At 38.2% G+C, this 21,992-nt stretch overlaps 2 protein-coding genes and 2 pseudogenes across 2 annotated transcripts; 3 read left to right on the plus strand and 1 right to left on the minus strand.

The window, feature by feature from the left end:
- The first annotated feature begins 1,127 nt into the window (after window positions 1–1,127).
- LOC110773791 (AAA-ATPase At3g50940-like) lies at window positions 1,128–3,737 on the plus strand. Its single transcript, XM_021978315.2, has 2 exons — window positions 1,128–2,298; window positions 3,028–3,737. The coding sequence occupies exons 1-2, from the start codon at window positions 1,312–1,314 to the stop codon at window positions 3,541–3,543; spliced, it is 1,503 nt and encodes a 500-aa protein (XP_021834007.1). The 5' UTR covers window positions 1,128–1,311; the 3' UTR covers window positions 3,544–3,737.
- A 91-nt stretch (window positions 3,738–3,828) lies between these two features.
- LOC110773780 (HECT-like ubiquitin-conjugating enzyme (E2)-binding protein) lies at window positions 3,829–6,966 on the minus strand. Its single transcript, XM_021978304.2, has 5 exons — window positions 6,415–6,966; window positions 5,904–5,985; window positions 4,999–5,793; window positions 4,533–4,793; window positions 3,829–4,295 (listed from the first exon to the last, which is right to left on the minus strand). Exons 1-5 carry the CDS (start codon window positions 6,818–6,820, stop codon window positions 4,136–4,138), a joined length of 1,704 nt encoding a protein of 567 aa, XP_021833996.1. The 5' UTR covers window positions 6,821–6,966; the 3' UTR covers window positions 3,829–4,135.
- A 5,611-nt stretch (window positions 6,967–12,577) lies between these two features.
- Window positions 12,578–14,167, plus strand: LOC110774207 (AAA-ATPase At3g50940 pseudogene; annotated as a pseudogene).
- Window positions 14,168–14,858: 691 nt separating this feature from the next.
- Window positions 14,859–15,338, plus strand: LOC148293348 (AAA-ATPase At2g18193 pseudogene; annotated as a pseudogene).
- Window positions 15,339–21,992: the final 6,654 nt, after the last annotated feature.

Below are 21,992 nucleotides of genomic sequence, written 5' to 3' on the forward strand. Positions count from 1 at the left end.
TGCAGAAGAATCAAGAATGCAAGTGACCAATTATATGACAGACAAAGAATGTGCTCGACTGACTCAACTTTGCTGGAAACTTCCCTCTTCCACGCCGAAAGTTAGCGAAGGCATGCCCCGTAGGTCAAGTTTCAAGCAATATTATATACATATTTTTTACAGATGGTTTATGGTTTCGTGGATTAAGACACTAAAAGAGACAATTCCAAGCTAATAAAGATAAAGCTAAAAGGTTCAAATCCTCACAGCATCATAGTTGTGTGTGTGAGAAACCCCCATGTCCTGTAGTTTAGACTATCGCTTATACTAAAAAATAAAACGAAAAATATAAAGCTGAAAGAAGTTTAGCAAAAACCAATTTGTTCAAATGACGCATTAAAAAAAGAAGAAAAAAGCAATAAAACTTAAACCTATAGAATCTAGCTGTTCTCACTTGTGTGTTAGATTGAGATTTTAGCGTGGCAAGAACCAATTCCTATTCTGATATGTGATCAGAAGCCGTGGGTTTCATGGGACAATGTTACAGAGCCCTTTTTAGGTATTAAATTAGTGATAGATCATTCTTTTCCTGGCTGTTTAAAAGATATGCATGACATCCTCAAATATTCTCTTGACCAAATTAAGTTGGCTGTTGGCCTGTAACTCAGAATTCTAGTACATATAGTGCAATACATAACCCTTAAAAATTGAGGGCCCTTCACCCTCATAAAATCCCATGTACCTCTTCCATGAAATGGTTGGGACCATGCTGCTGCTGATTTTGAGCTCAAGTAGGGGCATATCTTGGCAGACTTGTTTCTTTCTTTTCTCTGTAAAAAAAAAAAAAGAGGGTAGTTGTGTTCAATGGTTTTTACCCATGGCGTGTTGATTACGCGACCAGTTATTGTGAGTTGAGCATTATATACACTTGTTATATGTACGAATTATTGTCTTTTTAGGAGCATACACAGCCTCGTTGCTTGCACCCGAAGCTTTTCAGAATTTAGCTTTTTTGGTCATTCAGTTATAATAATTGAATTAGTGATAAAAACAGAAAGTAAAGAGAAAGGACGAGCGAAAATAAAGAGAAAAGAACTGGAAAGAAAGCAATGGGGTCTCTCTCTCTCTTTCTCTTTTGGAAGTATTGTAGTAGGATTCCACTCAAGCCCACGCAGACACTTTCACACATGTACACTTTCATTCATCACTGCCCTAAAGACCAAACAAAGAGAGAAAGCCTGGTTATATATAATCATTCACCACTCTGCTCAAAACTAGAAATTTTTTTAGACAAACAACAATCTCTTTTTTCAGAATCCAAAGCTTCCAATCATGAACATGTTTTCGAACAAAGAAATGCCTTCTCCATCATCACTGTTCTCTGCCTATGCCTCCATGGCAGCCTCAATGATGCTGTTTAGGTCCATGGCCAATGAGCTCATACCTCATCCAGTTAGGGGCTACCTTGTCTCTAGCCTCCGCTACCTTTTCAAAACTCACTCCCCTAAGCTAACCCTAGTCATAGAGGAATCAAACGGCATATCTCGCAACCAAGTCTATGAAGCTGCAGAGATATACTTGTGCACAAAAATCAGTTCCAACACGGAGAGGATCAGAGTTAGCAAAAGCCCAAAGGGGAAGAGCTTGACGATTCGACTCGAGAAAGGCGAGAAGCTGGTTGATTTCTATGAAGGGATTGAGCTCAAGTGGAGGTTTGTTTGTGCAGAGTCACCTCAGAAAGACCCCAATGATCCATTTTCTCCTCCGAGGTCCGAGAAGCGGTTCTTTGAGCTAACATTCCACAAGAAGCACAAAGACAGAGTTTTGGATTGTTATGTGCCTTATGTTCTTGAAAGAGCCAATGCCATGAAAGATGAAGAGAGGGTTTTGAAGATGTACACACTAAATTCCTGCCACCCTTACAATGGCGTCAAATGGGAGTCCATCAATCTCGAACACCCTGCAACTTTTGAGACGGTGGCCATGGACCAAGATCTCAAGAATGCAGTTATTGAGGATCTTAACAGATTTGTGAAGAGGAAGGAGTTTTATAAGAAAGTGGGAAGGGCTTGGAAAAGAGGGTACTTGTTGTATGGCCCTCCAGGCACTGGCAAATCAAGCTTGGTTGCAGCCATGGCTAATTATCTCAAGTTTGATGTTTATGACTTGCAGCTTGCCAACATATTTCGTGACTCGGACCTGAGAAAATTACTGCTGGGCACCGCGAACCGGTCGATTCTTGTGATTGAAGACATTGATTGTAGTGTTGAGCTGCCCGATCGTCGACATGGAGATGGAAGAAAGCAACCTGATGTCCAGGTTTGTTATCATGCTCTGTTTAACTTCAGTCAATTTCAAGCGTTTTTGGAGTCTACCAATTAGGTACCAGGATTATCAACTATAGTGATTTCAAAAAGGTCATAATTTGGCTGCTGCACCTACACTTGATAGTTAATTAATTGTCAAGAAATTATCTGCAAAACTGGGAATTTTTATCTGCTATAGATTTTCTATTTTGTTTGCATAAAATAATGGTGAGCACAATTTTTGTCATGTTTTTTTACCTTTTTTTGGCTTTTCTTATATTGTTGGGTTGTCCCATTTTCTTTCTTTTCAGTAACCAAGTGAAGTGCCATGGATTAAAAGTGCAGGGTGAAAAAATTTGTGGACCGGAGTGTATAAAGCTTTGAACTGATCTTGTGATTTGGTGAATCTTAATTTAGGTTTATATTAGCATCTGATTGGTTATTTTAGCATCTAATTACTCTAGAACCCACTAGCTCAGCACTAGGCATTTCAACCTCAAACCTGAAAAGCATACTTTCACTTTCACAATCAGCCAACCCCACCTCACTCTCTCTTTGCTCTGCTGTTTTTGTGTTTGTTTTTTAGCTCAAAGGGGGCAGAACCCACTTGGTCATAGGGAGTTTCTTCGTTGCTACTTCCCTCTGAAGAGTGTTTCTTGCTACTAAGCATTTAAAAAGAAACTTCAGATTGAGACACCTCATTGTACTAGAGTTTGACTATTATGTCTTTGGCTTCCTGCAGTTAACACTATCGGGACTGCTAAACTTCATAGATGGCTTATGGTCTAGCTGTGGAGATGAGAGGATCATAATCTTCACCACTAACCACAAGGAGAGGCTAGACCCGGCTCTTCTGCGCCCGGGGCGCATGGACATGCATATCCACATGTCCTACTGCACTTACCATGGCTTCAAACTCTTGGCCTCAAACTACTTGGGCATCCATAACCACCACCACCTCTTCGGAGAAATCGAAGACTTGATGAAGGAAACAGATGTGACTCCGGCACACGTTGCAGAAGAGTTGATGAAGAGTGAAGATGTTGATGTTGCACTCGAAGGACTTGTGAAGCTTTTAAAGAGGAAAAAATTGGAAGGTGATGAATTTGAGGATGAGGCTGAAAAGAAGAATGCAGCTCAAGCAGCCAAGAGGCAGAAAACAGGGAAGCAACAAAGGAAACCTGTGAGGAATAATAGAAGAAACAGCACCAAAAGAACAAGCAACCGCTTATCTGCTAAGAAAACCATTTTGTATTAAACTAATCTGCTTTGGATAAAGATTGTCTCCGATCCTAATACCAAAACACTGATGCTAGATTTTGGGGCTTAGTTTCACCACTCTTTAGTTTGCCACAGGGTTGCCTTGCCCTTCTTGGGAATCTATGTTGTAAAATAAATGAGTATGGTCATATTAACATTAATGGCAAAAAGTTTTCTTTCAGCTGTTAAAAATACTTCAATGATTAACATTACCTAAACCCCTGAAGAAATGGGTACTAGTCAATGATTTGAGTACCTGTAAGGAAGGGAAAGAAGAGCTCTGTTGCTTTCAAGAACAATTTTCTACTTCCCTGAATAAGTTCAAAACAGTGGACAATCTGATAGAAACTCCAATATCTATGTTACATGGTACAGTTCCAAAACTATTCAAAATTGATTTGGCCTATATGGCGGCAGTAACAAAATCACAATTACTTGTCTACCACTGTATACACCATTTTAATATGTTTCCATCCCCCACTATGTATTAAGTTGAGATCAAACTAGACGGAATCTGTCACTCTTGGTAGAGGAAGGTTTCTTTCCCATGTTTTGGAGATCCAAATGAGATTAGGCTATTTCCATATATGCTACCTCAGCATGGATGACAAAGATAATCCCTGTAAAGAAGAACAGGAAGGTGGAAGGGTATCCTTTCTTGCTGACAGAGACTCGATTAATTCTTCTATTTGATGCGTCAGCATAAACACTTCATCAGCTGCATCCTTGGTTACCGAATCTTCTAACATCCTACATTAAGTTCCAGTTATCTTATAAAATCAGAATTAGAAAAACCTATGCGGCATATCACAGTAAAACACATAATAGCTTTTTTTTTTAAGGAAACAAAGAATAGCTTATATTTACTTAGCCGAGAGAAAAATGCATTCCTGTTTCTTCTTAAGCCTACTCTAGCAACAGTTTTCAAGATAGACCTCGAATATAATGAAAAACTCCTCTAAACACAAGCTGAAATGATAAACCAACCTTATTTGAGAGTCCGTACTGCTGCTACACTGTGAGAATAGCACCTTGATGACAGGATGGAGATCTATCTTTGGTACTGGTTCTTCCTTGCCCTCTTTGGCCAAACAATCACCAGTGCAAGACCAAAAATTTGTATTAATGAGAACAATTTGCAGTATGGGAGATTTGGTTTTTAGGTCCCTAACCACGGTCCTAAAAGATAGTTCGTCTTTTGCACATTCAAGTAGCTGACTCGCAAACATTTTTTCCAGGGTATACTTCCTGTTTATGAAATAAAACTTTTCAAAATTAAACATATGTCTACCATATTAAACTCGAACAAACTTCAAGACAATAAAGAAAAATGGAAATAACATGTCAAAATTACAAGGAGAAAGTGATCATGTGAGTGCCCACAGTACAACATTAATAGAAAAACAGCAATATGAAATTATGAATTGTAGATCACTATATGGTATATGCTAACCTGAATAAGTCTGTTGGCCCGCCAACTGGTAGACTGGTAGAAACATTACATTTAAACAATCGAACTCCACCGTCTACAAGTGCATTACCATCATCACATGGGTAAGCTCCAAGAAGAGACGAACATTGAGGGCAGAAAAATTCAATCCACTCGACATCTACCGAAATATTGGAGGACCTAACCATGAAAATATTTTCAAGAAACCCATTTAGGAAAGATTTGTGGTTTTTCAGAATCCCTATGCTTTTAGCAGGTTTTGGGTCCTCCAAGGAAATTTCAGACAAATGAAGTCTGCAGCCTTCCTCATCATAACTTTGAACATGACTTCCCGTATAATTACAGCATCCTGGTGTTGAAGCCATTTTTACAGAGTACTCTGATTCTGAACATCTGTGAGGTACACCCTCACTGTTACTTTCATCCTTAGTAACTTCACATTTAAAATCTTCAGCAAAATATGCATCCTTAACCCCCGCGAACCTCGGTATCTCATTACATGCAAGATTACTTCCTGAATTAAGTTCAGATTCGCTAAAACCATTTTCACCACTTCCATCTGATTCACTATCGTATCTTGGACGTTCACCCCAGTCAGGAAATTCAAACCCAACAAGATCTTCTTTGCAAAGTGTAATATTTGTAGAGTTCAATAGGCACACACCCTTTGCACATGCGTAAGAATTTGCATACCTAGCAACCAGCTTCTCACTAATGCCTCCAAATGAACAGCAGCAAGCCCCAAACCAGTTATCAGCCACCTCTCGCCAATTGACTGAAGGCATTTCCACAAAATGGCTACATTTATAAATGAAGGTTGAAATATCACAAATAAACAGGAAAGAGATCTTTAACGATTGACTACAATTTAATGAACTTATAAGCATAGCCAGCAAATACATTCTTACCTAAGGGGGCTTGCAGTCAACTTAAATGAGCAATTTCTGCAGTAAAAGTGAACTCCACCAGACGAAGATAGTCTCTTTACCTCTGAACCAATCAACCAACCAAGAATTACATGAAAGAAGCAGACATTCGAAACACAATCAAAATTTACAAAAACTGAGGAACATGGCAAAATGTGCACACTTTTCGCATAATAATTCATACTCCTAAATATATGTAACAGCCATAGCATCCATGTATTGAGGAAAAATCAGCCACATTTGACAACTAAATTACTAATTAATCCTCGAAAGACCACAACTTCAATACAATTTTGTTTAGTCACTAATAAAAACACAGAAAAGCTAGTCTTTTTAGTTTTCCTTTACTTATGGTCTTCTTCCTTCTCAAAAGAAAACAAATTTAGCTAAACCCAGATTGAAATGCGACAGTTCAATAGTTCGTTTCATTTTCTGCAGCAACCAAACAAACACTGAACTGAACCAAACAGATTAAGCAACATTTTCAACTCACCAGAGGCCAGCGGAAGCGGCTTGGAAGCATTCTCAAACGCAATCTCTTTCTCTTCATTCAAACTGAGTATAGAATCGAAGCTCAAAACAATAGGGTGATCAACAGGTAGAAGAAGGACGAGCTTGACCTCAATGTGATCATCTAAGGCACTGAAGCTCACAGGAGAGTCAGCATCCACCAAAACCCTAGGCATTGGAACCCTAAGCGAGACTTGGGCATCCTCGGTCCAGCTCACCAGGACCAGAGACTCTGAGGGGCATATGAGGACGCTGAGCTTCTCGCATTGAATCGAGGGTTTTGTGTATGAATCGAAGAGGAACAAGCGGAGGGTTGGGATGTGAGATTGGGCTTCCCATGTGAACCGCCATTTTCGAAGATTTTCGGCGGTTCGAAGCTCCTTGGACATTTCTTTGCTGCGGCTACCTCTGCTCGACTACGCTGTATTTACGGGAATTTTTTTGAAAATTAAATATTTGCCACCCCTAATTTTTTTTTTTTATAGGCACAAAACGTCTGAGGTTCATGAAATTATTAGATTGCGTCTCAAGATTATTATGCCTGCTCAAAAAAAACTTTATTAGTATGTGGTACATATATGGAATTCATGTATCCAATAATGTACTCTCACATGTATTTAACATAGAATATATATATTTTAAATTCATAAAAATCAAAAGAAATTTATACTCAATCGGTCTCTGCGTTATCTTTCCCTTTCCTCATCTAACAAGATAATGTGCAAAGAGTAAGATTTAAAGGACCGAAGAAAGTAATAATTATTAAAATGAGCAAGGGGAAAAGGAGAGAGGGTTTTCGACCCTAAAAAAAGAGAGGAGGGAGGGTAGGGGCGGCCTTGATTTTTGGGTGGCCCTAGGCAATAAACTAAATAGAAATTTAGTGAAATACCCATTCCTAGACATGAAATTATAAAAATACCATATACTATTTAATGTATATAAACACACCCAAAATAAACCCAAAAATCGACAGCTGTATATTTTTTAATTTAATTATTAAGATGAAATACTTTTATTACCCTTTTAACATAAAATAGGAGTTCTAATCAACACCAGATCAGAACTCATTTCACGACCTCCAGTCTCTCATCTTCATCTTCAACCTCAATTTTCAATTTTTGTTCTTCCAGCTCAGTTTTTGTTCAACCTCATCATTCTAAGCTTCGTCGGAGGGCTCGCCTGGACCACCGACAATGATGCGCTGGAGAGGGCCTTTTCTCCGTTCGGTGAGATCATCGAATTGAAGGGCCGTTTGACGCAGGTTCTCTCTCTGCGACTTGATCTTCTGTTTCTCTATGTTACTTGATCTTTCTCTCCCAAAGATTGAATATCGATCGATTCCTTTTCATTTTTGTTTATTATTGTGTATTTGTTTGATTATACTCCGGCGTTTTGGTTTTGATGGATGGATCTGATTAGATTTGGTTTCTTTTTGTGTTTCCAGATCATCAATGACCGTGAGACCGGGAGATCCAGGGGCTTCGGCTTCGGCACCTTCAGCAACGAGAAGGCCATGAGGGACGCGATCGAAGGCATGAACGACCAGAACCTCGACGGTCGTAACATCACCATCAACGAGGCCCAGTCTTGTGGAAGCAGCATTGGTGGTAACGGAGGTTACAGCTTGTGTTTTCTCTTTTTCTCTATCTCTGGTTTAAATGCGGAAAATGGATATATAAAAAAATAATTTATAGGTGTTTTTCGAATTTTAGTTTGCTATCTGGTGTTGGTTGATTTTGAATTGGTCATATGTGTTGGTAGAAAATTCATGCGTTGTTGTCTCTCATCTGTAGTTGTTGTTCAGTTTAATCCTTGAAGGAGCTTGTACCCAAGTGTGTGAGGCTGGCTCACTTGTTTCATGTTTGATGTAGTAGCACTAGTCATTTTGATTTGGCTGTAAGATTTAGCTATAAGGAATTGTTTTCTACGTTTTGAAACCAAAACAATTTCTCATTTGAAGCAATAAGTTTCTATAATCTGTTATACACATGAACTTATTTGATGACTGCAAAGATCTATATTAATTTCTTGGATGATCAAATTGACTATTTTCGGTATGATATCCTGGAAGTTTGAATTTTACATTTATATATATATATATATATATTCCACTAGAGGGCTTTCATATTGTCTGACTTGTTCTCTCAATGTACTTACAAACACAATATTACCTTTCCGTTTGTGGTGCCTTGTATGTGATGGCTTGAACCTTACTATTCCTAATTTTCTAACTGGTTGAGGATATGTTTGCTCTGCTTGATTATCTCCATATTTCACACATATGCTAGTTTCATATTTTATAGTCTTCCATTTCTACAACAAACGTTTGTCATAAATGAGAAGCTGACATAGCAATGATGTAATTTGCATTATCATATACGCGTACTTTCTCCGTCTCTTTCTCTATCGATATATATTCCCCTTATTTAAGTCAGCATATATTATATCTGACCATAGTGTCTTAAATCTTTGGTGGTCATTTGAATTATGAATATGAATATGGATTTCTTAGTTCAATTTAGAAAATCTATGTTATTCTCTTATTGGTTCAGCATATATCTATTGAAATTTTGACGCGGAGAGTGAATGGTTTCATATTATCCTTGTAGTTTGTAGTGAAATAGCAGACTATTCAAATTCTATATACTATTTCACCTTATCAGTTATGCGCTTTGGGCTTATGATTGTTATCTGTGTTGTTCCAATTATTCTATTATGCTTAATTATTTTGTTCTTATTTCTTGTTGTTAGATTTGGTGAACAACCTTGGTACCATTGCAAGGGTGGCACCAAGGAATTAATGGAAGCCTTGGCTGCTGGTGCTTATCTTGTTGCAGATAAGGTCATTGTTACAACCAAGCACAATGATCATGAGAAGTATGTGTGGGAGCCACTCCGATTCAATGTTTATGGTATGTGGAGTGATGAATGATCAATCAATTATGCAAATGAAATGATGTAGTTGATTTTGAGTGGTATGAAGTTGTAAACTTTTATTGTACCTATTATGCAAATGAAATGATGTAGTTGTTAACTTCCAGTAAGTGGTATGAACAGTTGTTATACTGTTCATACCCTGCAACTGAATTGATTTATATGACATAGTATTAATAGTGTACTTCTATGAGATACTATTAACAGATTTTCAGTAACAAAACATGCTTTATATTTTTCTCTATATATAGCTGTGCACTTGAAGTTTATGATATGCAGGATGTGATTTTTACTAGGAATATAGTTCTATGACACAGTATTAACAGTGTACTTTTTTTCTTGTAGATGTATTTCCTTTTGCCTTTGCGATTGTACCTGGTGAAACTGTAGACAATTGGAGGTGGTTTCTGCAAAGGATATCAGATGTCTTGCTGGGCGTTTTTGGGTTTTTTGTATGAAATGTTATTAACAATATTTTTTTGTATGAAATGGTATTAACAATGTTTTTATGTATGAAATGGTATTAACAATGTTTTTATGTATGAAATGGTATTAACAATGTTTTTTTGTATGAAATGTTATTAACAATGTTTTTTTTGGTATGAAATGGTATTAACAATGTTTTTTCTTTTTGTAAGAAATGGTATTAACAATGTTTTTTCTTTTTGTAAGAAATGGTATTAACAATGTTTTTCTATGAAATGGTATTAACAATGTATCTGTATGACATGGTATTAACAATGTACTTCTATGACATGGTATTAACAATGTAGACATGGTTTGCAGAGATTTGGTGGAAAAGGAAGGGTTGTGGAGACATGCCCTTGGTTTTCGTGTTTTTTTTTAATACTTAAGTTTGGGTTTTAAAAAAAAAAATCTGGGTTGGGCTTGTTTTGGGTTTTTTTTTGTGTTTTTTGTATTGGGCTTCTTTTAAGTTAGTTAGTGGCAGTCATGTAATTTATAGGAAATTCAACACTCATTTTGTATGTAGTAAATGGTTTTTGGGTATGTTTCTAAAGTGCATTCCATGTAGGTTTTTTTTTATAATTTCAGCTCCTATTTTGGGTATATTACTAAAGCTCCCTAAACTAAACGAGCCCCTTCCTTAGTATGTAATTGAAAAAAAATAAATAAATAAAATGATTTTACTTTGCGCGATACATGCATTATAATAGGACATATCTCCATAAAAAGAATTCAAATTAGATATTAATATAATGAAGGAAATTACAAAATTACAAACAGACGTTCCATCACCCAATAGCCCAAGGAAAGAGTTTGTTGTTTGCTTCTATAATGTGTTTTGTTCCTATTGAAAATTGAAAAAAAAATAGTTTGCTGGATAGGAACAAATATAAAGAAAAATTCATAAATCTGACTACCTTTTCAAATTCTCATGTTCCTCTCCTCTTAGGTCACCATGAATCTCAAAGACAAAGATCAAAAAAGAAAAATTGGGAGCTTTTCAATGAGAGATCGATTCTTAGGGTTACAATATGGGAAAAGAGGGATGAGAGAAACTGGAAATAATGGATGGATTGAAGAGAGATTGGAAAAACCTAGAATTATAAGGTGGTGGATTAAGAGTTTGGTGGATTAAATAGAGAGTATGTTCTTCCATGGAGAAACTTGTAGTAGGCGCTGCATGGAAAAAGAGGAAGTGTGTTGGGGTTTCTTATGGGAAGAAGAATCATGTTTCCTCATTTAATTTCATCGTGTGTTTTTTTTTTTTAAGTTGGACGTTGGTATATATATAATATAAAAATAAATTTGGGGTTAAGGGCCATGGCCATGGCCCTTTCGCCCACCCACAAGGTCGGCCTTGGGAGAGGGAGAGAGAGTTAAGAGACAGAGGGATGAGAAATTTCTATTGGGTTTTTCATTTTTAACTTTAAGAATTTTAAATTTTAAATTATTTATAAAAAAATATACATTATATTTTAAATACATGCGACGGTATATTATTGGATATAGGGACTCCACATATGTACCACATCAGCAAACTAATAGAATTTTTTATGGAACCTAATAGCAATGACTATTAGTGAGTAAGTATATTAACCTTGAGGACCACAAATGATACCAAAAAAAAAAAAAAGATGCAATCTGATAATTTCATGAACCTCAGAGACGTTTTGTGATATAAAGTATTTTTTATTTTATTTTTAAGAGAAGGTATTATTATTGCAAATATGAGTTTGATGAGAATTTAAAATGTTTATTATTTATTTTCTTCAAGAAGATTTTATTATTATTTTTCTCATAACACCTCTGTTTTATTTTAATAAATAAGGGACTGCCATGATTTTTGTGTGTGTATGCTTTTGAAAACAATTTTAGTGAAAGTAGTACGTATTGTTGTTGATATTCCACTAGAACAAGTCCCTCAATTGTTGTATAACAAAGAAATCAAATCATACCGAAATTGGCATAAAACCAGCATAAAACGAAATCAGAAATCCCCACGAAGAATTACACATCGCTTGAAGATCCCACAACGCCCAAAAAAGTACCAAACTTGAAACTTCTAGCCTTTGAGTTTGAGCCACAACATTAAAATCTGAAGAAGAAAAAAAACACACACATTGATGACCTTGGAAAATAAGCAACTTGCGTAAAGGGTTTTTTTTTCGGTGACCTGTTGGATAAATTTTTTAGTTGGAGCTCAAATCTCGGCAATAATTAGCCAAGCTAGTATTTGCAATGAATCTCCATGTTAAGTAATCATGCATTACATTCTCTAGCAAATATAGCTCTTTAATCATCTCTTAGCATGTATCTACAGTAGCGTTCAAGTAATGCTCTTTGATTTCACATGTATCAATTTGTGCTTTATAAATTGTTTCGGCACAAAATAAGAACTGTCCCTCCATGCATAAATGGTTGGGAATTAACATTCTCATCATCTTTGGTAAAATATAGAGATATTTATAATGAAGTACAAAGATGTATTAACCCTAAATAACATAGAAAATAAATTTAAATTACAATAAGAAATAAATCTCAATTACAATGGAACTAAATAAATAGGTAAGTAACCAAAATCCTAATATAGTAAGGAACATAAATCCTAATTAAATAAGAACTTGCCAACAGTTCCTTATAAAAACACCCCGCTCCCTTGCTTTCTCCTAATTAACCCTCCTAGACCAACTAGCTATTGCATTGCAAGGTCAAATAATAGTCAACCTCCCACGATGGTTGACTATTACATGCCCACGGCGGCATCCGCGTCGGTATGGTTTTCCGCCTACGCCTCCTTTGCTGGGTTCATGATGCTGGTCCGCTCCATGGCCACCGAACTCATGCCCCAACCACTCCGCTCGTACATTTACTCAGTCTTCAATTACCTCTTTGCCCCTTTCTTCTCCCGCGAGGTCACCCTCCTGTTCGACGAGCGCTGCGGCATGACCTATAACGAACTCTACGAGGCCGTAGAGGTCTACCTGCGAACGAAAATTGGCCCCTCCGTGAGGTGCCTCCGCGTCAGCAAATTGCCCCGTATGAAGGCGATCAACGTGTCGATCGACAGGGACGAGGAAGTCGCTGACACATTCGACGGCGTTAAGATGAAGTGGTGTTACGTGGTGACCAAAGTCGAGAAGCCCCGCAACGGCGGTACGGATGAAAAGGAAAAGGAAAAGCACCGGTTCGAGCTGACTTTCCACAAGAAGCACAAGGACAAAGTGATCGACTACTACTTGCCCTACGTACTGGCTCGGGCCAAAACCCTAAAAGAAGAGCAGAAAACGCTCAAGCTTTTCACTAACCTAGATTATTGGGACGGAGACGACGACGAGGACAATGAAAGCTGGGGCTCCGTAAATCTGGATCACCCGTGCACGTTTGACAAGTTGGCCATGGATCCGGAGCTCAAGAGAATGATCATAGAGGATTTGGAGAGGTTTGTGGCGAGGAGGGAGTTTTATAGCAAGGTGGGGAAGGCTTGGAAGAGAGGCTACTTGTTGTATGGCCCACCTGGCACTGGCAAGTCTAGCTTGGTTGCGGCCATGGCTAATTATCTCAAGTTTAACGTCTATGATTTGGACCTTGCTGCTATTGAAGGCAACTCTGAATTGAAGAGGGTCATGATGTCCACTACAAATCGTTCTATTTTGGTCATTGAAGATATTGATTGCAGCATTAACTTGCAAAACCGGGATGATGATCAGGACAAGTCTAGTAAAGAAACGAATTCTTATAAAAAGGTCAGCAGTTTGGCTACTTTTATTTTTCCTTCGTTTTGTTTTTTTATCTGATCCAACTTTTTATAAAAAAATTTCCCTGTGTTCATTAAAATTAATTAATTTTTGGATGATAATTAATGGCAGCCATTGACACTCTCGGGCCTATTGAACTGCATAGATGGTTTGCGGTCAAGCTGCGGTGACGAAAGAATCATAATCTTCACCACCAACCGCAAGGAAATGCTTGACCCTGCCTTGCTGCGTCCTGGTCGAATGGACGTCCACATCCACATGTCCTATTGCACTCCAAGCGGGTTCAGGGTCCTGGCCTCTAACTACCTTGGTATTCACGACGGTGAAGATCACCGACTGTTTGGAGAAATCGAACGGTTGATAGAGAGCACAGAGGTCACTCCTGCACAGGTTGCGGAAGAGCTCATGAAGAGTGACGACGCTGATGTGTCGCTTGGAGGACTTGTCAATTTCCTCAAACATAACCAGGCCGAGAGGGAGAGAAAAAGGGAGGAAAAAGAGGCTAAGGAAAAGAAGCAGAATAAATCTACTAGGTTTTCTCTTTTGAAGAAACGTTTGAAAATATTTTCAACGAACGCCTGAAAGTATTTTGATGAAACCCGTTTAGGAATAATTGGTTGTTTTTCAGCCATACATTGTTACATTGTTTTTCTTTAGGGAATGTTACATTGTTTAGGATATCTGTTATTATTATTTATTTTGCAATTGACTAAAAATAAGTATAGGGTAATGCAATGGGGCCCACCTCTATTAGAGAGGTGGTACAAATATGGTATGAAAAATGTGGTAAGCCTGGCATTTTCCTAATATATAAGTTGTATAAAGGTGCAGACATGGTCAAGACAGTCAGCCTGCGCTCCCTTGCATCAGATTTCTCTCCATATGCAGATTGTATTAATTTAAAGTAATTTTAGACTATCGCTTTTATTGTAAAAAAAAATAGATAAAGGTACCCATTCTTATGTAAATAATAAATATCTTTGCAATTGGAAACAGACAGTTCCTCCTCCCAATGGCTTTTGCAATTTTCTTGTGCCCAAAGAAACATTAACCAGACTGTTGCTTACGTAATCAAAGTCAACGTCAGTCAAAGTCATGACTGACTTTGAGCTTTGCAAGCTAAGCAACTACCCTGCATTAATGAACAAAAGATTCTCCTTGCACCTCAAGTTGTGGCTCATTATAAATCTCACCTCACTTGCTATCCTATTAGTTCCCAACCCTTTGGGACTTGAATTATAGGGCAACACAAATGTTTTCTCTCAACAATGTCATGCCGGAAACGGCGTCGTCTATGTTCTCAGCCTATGCCTCCTTTGCAACCTTCATGATGGTCTTCCGTTCCATGGCCAAGGACTTCATCCCGGACCCTCTCCGCACCTATATTTCCTCCTCACTCAGTTACCTTTTTAGCCCTCTCTCCGGCCTCTTCTCTTTTTACCTCACTCTCGCCTTCTACGAGTACTCCGACATGTCCCGCAACCAAGTCTACGACGCCGCCGCGGTCTACCTCGAGAAAAAGATCGGCCCCGCCACGCAGCGTCTCCGCGTCAGCAAAACGCCCCGGAAGAAGTCCATGGGCGTCGCCAACGACAGAGACGAGGAAGTCATCGACACGTTCGACAACATCAAGCTCAAGTGGAGGCTCGTCACCGAAACAAAGACCGGGAACAACAACAGGCTGCGCTACTTTGAGCTGTCGTTCCGCAAGAAACACAAGGAAAGAGTGATGGGCAGCTACTTTGTAGAATAAATCAAAAACTCACGGCAGCTAACTCAAGACAAGCAAACCAAATAACACAGCAAGCAAGTAAAAACTCACAGACACGGAAGAGAATAGAAGGAAGAAGACTCAAGCTGGAAACTCAGAGAGAATATGGAAGAAAGGCTTAACCCGTCTGATGAGTTCACATTCAATGATAATAGTATTTTTACTACAACATTCTCATTACAAAACTAGAGACGTCTCTTTTAGAGACAAGCTTTTAGTCAAAAGAGAAAAGTTCTATTGGGACAACAACCGACAGCATGGGTAGAATAACAGTAGCTCATTGAGCCAATAAACAAAATATTCCACCCGACAGCATGCTCTTACAAAAGTAGCTTTGGATTCCTGCTTGGTTTAACTTTCAACAGCCTCCCTTAAACCAAGCTCATCATAGCTCTCCATTCCCATCATCTTCTTCAGCTTCATGAACGCATCCATCCTGAGACCCTTTGTAAATATATCTGCAATCTGTTCTCCAGTTGGACAATATTGGACTTCAACCACCTTGTCATTTACCAAATCACGAATGTAGTGGAACTTCACAGGTATATGTTTAGTCCTCCCATGAAAAACAGGATTCCTTGCCAATGCAATTGCTGAATTATTGTCACAATAAATTGTTGTGGGGCTCTTCTGTTCATGATGAAGATCACCAAGTAATTGGCGCAACCATACTGCCTGTGTAGCAGAATTTGTGGCTGCAATATACTCTGCTTCAGTAGATGAAAGGGCTACAACTTGCTGCTTCTTTGATGACCAAGAAATCACTCCAGAACCAATATGAAATGCATAGCCTGAAGTACTTTTTGCTGTTTCAACATCACCAGCCCAATCACTGTCCGTGTATCCTTCCAGCTTCACAGGACAATTAGCTGAATAGAAAATACCATCACTTTGAGTTCCTTTGACATATCTCAGAATTCTTTTTGCTGCCTGCATATGTAACTGTCTTGGAGTTTCCATAAATCTACTAATTAACCCAACACCAAATGTGATATCTGGCCTAGTAGCAGTCAAATAACGCAAGCTACCAACCAACTGTTTGAAAAATGTTGGATTAACCAAATTTCCAGCTCCATCTCTCTGTAGCTTCAATCTTTCTTGAACTGGAGTTGAAATTGGCTTGCATGACTCCATTCTAAAACGTTTGAGGATGTCACCAGCATATTTCTTTTGAGAAATAAAAGTCCCTTGTTCAGTTTGTTTCACCTCAATACCAAGAAAATAACACATCAATCCCATATCAGTCATCTCAAATTGAGATGCTAAAGCCTCCCTGAATTCTGCAATCAATCTCATATTATTTCCTGTAATTATCAAATCATCCACATACAGACAGACAATAACAACATCCCCTTGCTGATTATTTTTTACATACAAAGTATGTTCATATGGACACCTTTGAAACTTATGCTCCATGAAGTAAGAATCAATTCTGGTGTACCATGCTCTTGGAGCTTGTTTAAGGCCATACAAAGCCTTTTTCAGCTTACACACCATGTCAGCTTGCCCTTGTTTTACATAACCTGCTGGTTGCTCAAGATAAACCTCTTCTTCCAAGGTTCCATTCAAAAATACAGATTTTACATCCATTTGGAATATCTTCCAAGCATTATGGGCAGCAAGAGAAATAACAATTCTAACAGTATCAAGCCTAGCAACAGGAGCAAAAACCTCAAAATAATCAATTCCTGGTTTTTGCTTGTAGCCTTTAGCTACTAACCTTGCCTTGAAACGATCCACATCTCCATTCTGCTTGTACTTTGTCTTGTATACCCATTTAACTCCAATAGGTGTCTTTCCTTCAGGAAGAGAAGTAAGCTCCCAAGTGTCATTCTTTTCAATTGCATGAATCTCTTCACCCATTGCTTTAATCCAGTGCTCATGTTCACATGCCTCCTCAAATGATAGAGGATCACAATCTGCATACAAGGCAAAATTCACAATTTCTTCATCTGAGGCAACATTTCCTGTCATTTGATAATCTTGGAAACGAGATGGCAATCGATGCTCACGTGTTGACCTTCTTGGCTCAACTTCCTGCTGAATTTCTGGTTCATTTACTTGTTGATCATCTCCAAAATGATAATTATCAGCTGCTGGAAAATATGTTGCAGGTCTGCTTTCATTCAAGGACCAATCCCAAGTTCCTTGTTCATCAAAAGTGACATCCCTGCTGATTATAACCTTCTCTGTCTTTGGATTATAAAGCTTGTAGCCTTTTGTGACTGTGCTGTAGCCAATAAAAATGCATTTTTCTGCCTTCTCATCAAGTTTCTTTCTAATATGATCTGGGACATGAGAATAAGCAATACATCCAAACACACGAAGATGCTGAATATTTGGCTTCCTGCCACTCCAAACTTCATAAGGAGTTCTTCCATTCACACTTCTGCTAGGAGCCCTATTCAAAATATACACAGCACAAGCAACAGCTTCTGCCCAAAAATACTTAGGCAGATTCTTCAATTTCAGCATACATCTCACCATATCCATAATTGTTCTGTTTTTTCTCTCAGCCACACCATTTTGCTGAGGTGTATACCTGGCTGTCAATTGATGTTTTATCCCATTCTTCTCTAAAAACTCATCACAAACTATGTATTCTTGGCCTCTGTCAGTTCTCAGTACTTTTATCATTTCACCACTTTGTTTCTCAACATAGGCCTTGAATTTCTTGAAAGTGTCACAAGCATCAGATTTGTTCTTTAAGATATACACCCAAGTCTTCCTGCTGAAATCATCAATAAATGTAATGAAATATTTTCCACCACCGTGTGAGGTTGTCTCAACACTACACAGATCAGAGTGTATCACTTCAAGAGGCCTTTGAGCTCTAAAGGCTTTTCCTTTAGGAAAACTGTCTCTATGCTTTTTACCAAGAACACAGGTCTCACATAAATCATTAGGCACAGAAATATGAGGCAAACCAAATACCAGATTTTTCTGAGCAAGGAGATTTAAACTGTTAAAATTTAAATGTCCATATCGCATGTGCCATAGCCAGTTATCATCAACCATCATTGAACTGAAACAAGGTAATTCACGGTAACTGAGATACAATGGAAACAGCCGGTTTGGTGTCATTTTTACCTTTGCTATTAGTCTATGATTGGCAGCATGGATGGTGCAAACTCCATTGACAATTTGGATGTCATATCCTTTCTCTGACAACTGTCCCAAACTCAACAAATTGTGCCGCAAACCAGGCACGTAATAAACATCTGATATGGAATTGGACGAGCCATCCTTTAGCTTGATAAAGATTCTCCCTTTTCCTTTGGCTGGAATCTTTGTTTGATCACCAAATGTGATCACAGACTGCACAGACTCATTCAAATCACTGAACAAATCCTTGTGCCCACACATATGATTACTGCATCCAGTATCCAACAACCACTTGTTTTTCTCATCATCACTTACAGCATTAAAAGCCAGCAACAAAGTTTCTTCATTGCCTTTAGCATGATGCCCCTTATTTTCAAACCTCTGAGAATTGCATTCATTTTTGTAATGGCCATATTTCTGGCAGTTAAAACACTGAACATTAGATTTATCACGAGCTTGACTCCAACTGTTGCTATCACGGGCTTGGCTCCAATTGTTGCTTCTTCCTCTTCCTCTGCCTCTTCCTCTTCTGTTTTCAAATCTATTCTGTCCCCTTCTATAATTTGAGTTATGATTCTTGCCATTTGATCTTGCTTCATTGCAGGACTCCTCATTCTTAGAGTCATTCTTTTCCTTTTTCACGTTCACTTGGGCCTTCAACGCTTCTTCATTCCCAATCTCTGACTTCTCATTTAATCTTTGCTCATAAGCTTGCAGTGAACCTTGCAACTCATCAACTGTCAAAGTACTAAGGTCACGTGTCTCCTCAATAGCTGTAACTTTGCCTTCAAACCTGTCTGTCAAGGTTCGAAGTATTTTCTCCACAATCAGTAGCTCTTTCATATCCTCACCATTGGCTTTCATCTGATTAGCCAAGGACAAAGTACGTGAGAAATAATCAGAGATACTTTCTTTTCTTTCCATCTGCAAAAGTTCAAACTGCCTCCTCAAGGTCTGCAACCGTACCTTCTTCACTTTCTCTCTTCCAATATAGCTGTTGATCAACACATCCCATGCCTCCTTAGATGTAGAGACATGTGCAATCTTCTCATAGACTGCTGGATCAATTGCACCAAAAATGTACATCAAGGCCCTGCTGTCTTTCTTCCTATTTTTCACCAACTCTTCTCTCTGGTTCTGTGTGAGAGTTACTTGATCTCCTGGTTCTGCAAATCCAGTTAATACAACATCTGTGTACTCCATCACTTTGAAGAAAAGCTCCATCTGAGAACGCCAATATTGGAAGTTCCCCTTCCCATCAAATTTACCAACAGGGCACTGCACAAAGTGTTCGGTTCATTTTTACACATGATTTTTCATGTTATTCACCCACTATTTTGAGTTAGTTCTTGACATTTTATAGCTTTTTACTTCTTTTTTGTGTTTTAATAGGTTTTACTTTGGTTTGTATGAAAATGAGCTAAAAGTGCATTATTTGATATAAATTCTGTTTTTGTTCATTTTCGTAGGTCAACTTCGTGGCCTTGGATCAGCATGTTCCGGTCCTTGGATGAGGTGATGATCTTCATAAGACTTGTTCCAATGGATGTTGACTACAACATATCCAAATTTGAGCTCCATTGGATAAGTATTGCCTATCCAACCAATCCAGCATGTTACCACAGCTCTGGAAATCCGAGTTGGCCAGTTTTCACCTCCACTTAGTGTGATCTTACTTCTACTTGTTACCATGCCTTTCGTAACAATATTTTACTTTAGTTAAGTGGAATTTTCTGAGAGTATATTTGTGAGGACAAAACTTCATCATGAGAGGAGACAAGAAAACAAAGGCAAAAGTGTGCCATGATGAAAAGGAGGAGAGAGAGGAGCATAGAGAGGAATCAATTGACTTTGGGGCAGCAGCTAGGCAACGGATCATTCATTCAGTTTTTATTACAATTTGCAGAGACTTTCTAAAAGCTGGGAGCTAGAGAGCTAGAGGAGGAAGACAAAGTCATCCAAGCAAGAAGTGGAAGAGATTTCCACCATTGAAGACCTTGAGCTTCCACCTTCACAAAAGCTGTAACTTCTTTCTAGTTTTATTTCGAATTTGTGTTTGAAATGATTATGAGGAACTAAACTCCATAGCTAGGGCTTAGGTTGAAGCCCTAAACATGAATACCTTATTGTTTTGATGCTTGAGTGTATGAATTTCTAGATATTGTTGATGAATTCCAATTCACCAAATTAATCTATCCTTGATGTATGTTCTTCTTTGATTGATCACCTTTGAAAGCATGCTTCTTGAGATTGTTGGGATTATGTGTATCCTCATGTTATCCTAAGCAATAAATGGATGAAGTAAGAATCATCCATGTGAATTGGTTTCTTGAATACCTAATGTAAACATCATGCTATTAGGATTCTTGTGATGTTCATATTCTCTTTGAACTTAATGGGTTCTCCTTGTAATTGAATCGAAGTACGAACCATACCTAGGTTCGGTTATGAGGAGGGCACAAGTATTGTAGCACGAACCATGCACTTTACGTATATTAGAGAGAATCAATGCATCTTGAGCCACGACCCATGGTCTTGATTGCGAACATCTTCATCAACACGTTTAGAGTTCATCACTTGAGTATTCATGAACTTGGGTAGAATTGTTTAGGGTGGATTCCGAAACCCTAGTGTTTGTTACATTTTGATTTCACATCTTGATAATTCATCTCTTCCATTCTCATTTAAATTCGAAGTCCATTTACTTACATGCAATAGAAATAGATCACTTGAACCAAATCAAAACCCCCCCCAATGTGTGTGTGAGTTGCGTGTTTGACACGTTACGTGTCTTTGTTACTGAATTTTATTTCTTTCTGTAATTATTTTGGACTTTTGGTCTGCGTTGTGTTCTTCCATTTTCTGTGCTGAATCCAACCGTATAAAGAACGTGAATTTTGGACGTACGGTTGGAAAGTTATAGGCAAAACACTGGACAGAGGTCGAAACTGAAAAACAGAGAAAACGAATCTGCCCAAAAACGACCGGTCGCTTTTACCTGACGACCGGTCGCTTTTCAAGTCAAATTTTGAGTTTCGAATCTGCCCAAAAACGACCGGTCGCTTTTACCTGACGACCGGTCGCTTTAGCACTGTTCATAGGTGATAAATGGGTGATAAAAGGGTGATAGAAAATGCTGTTTGTGTTTTTGTTTAGTTTTCTTGTGTTGTTTCATTTCTTTTACACTTCTTTACTCATTTTTAGTTTCCATTTTGCATTTGTGCATTTGTGGTGTGTCAATTAAGTGTTATTTACGTACTCAAATTAGAACTTATAGGAAGCCGACAAGTTCTTCGTGGGATCGACCCCGTACTTACATAATCTATACTTCAATAGATTCGTGCACTTGCGGGTATTTTTAATTGGTTGTTTGCACATTAATTTGTGTCCTCTTAGGAATGCAACAATTTTTGGCGCCGTTGCCGGGGAACTGGCACGGTTGCTTATATGTTTTGTTTGAGTATATTTAGAGTACTTAATTTTATTTTCATTTTTCTTTGTTTGTCGTTTCATTTTATTTGAGTTTGTTTT

Source organism: Prunus avium, chromosome 7, assembly GCF_965620075.1.
Source record: "Prunus avium chromosome 7, drPruAviu1.hap1.1, whole genome shotgun sequence".
Classification (NCBI taxonomy): Eukaryota; Viridiplantae; Streptophyta; class Magnoliopsida; order Rosales; family Rosaceae; genus Prunus; species Prunus avium.